At 38.3% G+C, this 1,906-nt stretch overlaps 1 protein-coding gene across 1 annotated transcript in view; it reads right to left on the reverse strand.

Annotated features, from left to right (window-relative positions):
- The window catches only part of U2surp (U2 snRNP associated SURP domain containing), a 47,034-nt gene that overhangs the window by 3,462 nt on the left and 41,666 nt on the right, over nucleotides 1–1,906 (reverse strand). Inside the window, exon 25 of the mRNA XM_021173225.2 lies at nucleotides 1,757–1,867. Coding sequence (XP_021028884.1) covers nucleotides 1,757–1,867 — 111 coding nt within the window. The remainder of the gene's footprint in view (nucleotides 1–1,756; nucleotides 1,868–1,906) is intronic.

Genomic DNA, 1,906 nt, shown 5'->3' on the forward strand with positions numbered 1-1,906 from the left:
TAGTGAGCACAACAACCACAGCCACAGCAGAGTCAGGAACTCGGTCACAGAGCTCCTGTCCCTTCATTCCTACCACATCAAAATGGGAGGGAGGGGGAAGTAGGGAGGGAAGGAAAGAGGACGATGGAAAAGGGNAGGGAAGAGGAAACAAACATATCAGAATAAGCTAACATAATGACCTTCCCATCACAGACCGAAGAAAAGCAATTCTGCCAATATATAGCAGACTCACTTAATAAAGAAGTTCTTACCAAATATTTTATAAGTAATTATGAAAAGAATTCTAATCTTAACTTATAAACTGATCACATGGCATAATTATATAAACCAGAAAAATAACTGCTTATAGTTTTCCTAACTGCTACTTCCCAACAAAATTCTAATTTCTATTAATGGCAGAATAAATAATTAAAGTAATGCCTAAAGATACTGAACCATCTTAGTCCTTTAATAAAAGAAATGGAATTTATGACTGGCATGCACCAAAAATGTTGATTTAACTGCTTCTCCTTTTTAAAAAGTGAAAAAAACAATCTTATAACTACACACTGGCAAAGTTTTTACAGAGCCAGACCAAAAGAACCCAGTGTCTTCTGGATCATAGACAGTCCTTTAACAGCTGCTCCACTGCATCACAGCAACAAGAAAACCACACAGATAATACCTAGGTGAAGAGGCATAGCTGTGTTCTAGTAAATTTATTTACAAAGACTACAGTTAGCTGACCCTTAGCATATGCCTTCTAAAAACACAATCTTGTCTCCAATTAACAGTCATGACATACAGGAGACTAAACTTGTAACTGGCATTATCTATCCCTGTTTAGTTTGTTGCCACTGAGATGTAGGGAACATCTCAACATGTAATCTTCCATGTAGACTAAAAGCCTGATACCATGGCTAAAGGGACTCAAGAGGTACAGACAACTAGCACCATATTCTAAACCTCATTTTTCTTTTTTTTCAACTATATGGCAGACTATAAATCTAAAGAGGTACTAAGAAGACTAACTTCCTTTAATGATGTGTAGTATACATTTCCCCAAATGATAAATTATTTCCTGATTGACTGCACATTTTATAGAAACTATACTACAGTTAAACAATTTTAAACTGACTTACTTATTCTGACTTAACACACAAAGCAAAAATACGAACACTAGCTATGATCTACTAGAGAAAACCCTTGTGGCACATAGCAGAGAATGGCATGGGCTCCCATAGGTCTGCACAGCTCGTCAGTCCCTTTACCAGAAAGCTAGCTCCCCTGCCACCCATTCTGCAACTGTAAACTCTGGGCAGGCCCTTTCCTGTTTGATACTGTTATTACCATTGGAATGATGGCCACGGTACAGATAAAACAGCAGTTCCAACACAAGTCCTGGGCATTAAACAGGCACCGTATGNGGCCCTCGTTCTGGCGCTCTGGACATTCACTGTCCCGAAGCCCAGAACTCTCCAATGTGCGATGTGTTCTACCTCTCACTACACCTTCTCGGAGATGAACTTCCTAGAATTAATGATTTCTTACTACCATCAATGTAATGTCTTCCCAGAGGGTTTTCTCATTCTGAAAGTATGTTTTTAACAACATTAATTGTCTCTAGTCTATGGGTAGTATCCAGAATAAAGTATTTCTAATCATCATTCAATATTTATGCAGCAAAGGCTGTTATCTGGAATGCTATTATCCCAATGGTCTATAAAGCCAGTAAGAACCATGGCAGTGCACACTACTGAATACAGGTATTCCTTACCCGCTGCAACAGTTTATCCCTGTAGTGCTCTACTTGTTCCTGGAAGCTTTGGCCTGGTTTTTTAGGTCTCTTTCCAGATTCCAATTCATCTTGAAACTTCATAACTTTTAGCTGTGAGATAAAACATTTCAAATAAGAATTTTCTGTCAC

This window comes from Mus caroli, chromosome 9 (assembly GCF_900094665.2).
Source record: "Mus caroli chromosome 9, CAROLI_EIJ_v1.1, whole genome shotgun sequence".
In the NCBI taxonomy this organism is placed as follows: Eukaryota; Metazoa; Chordata; class Mammalia; order Rodentia; family Muridae; genus Mus; species Mus caroli.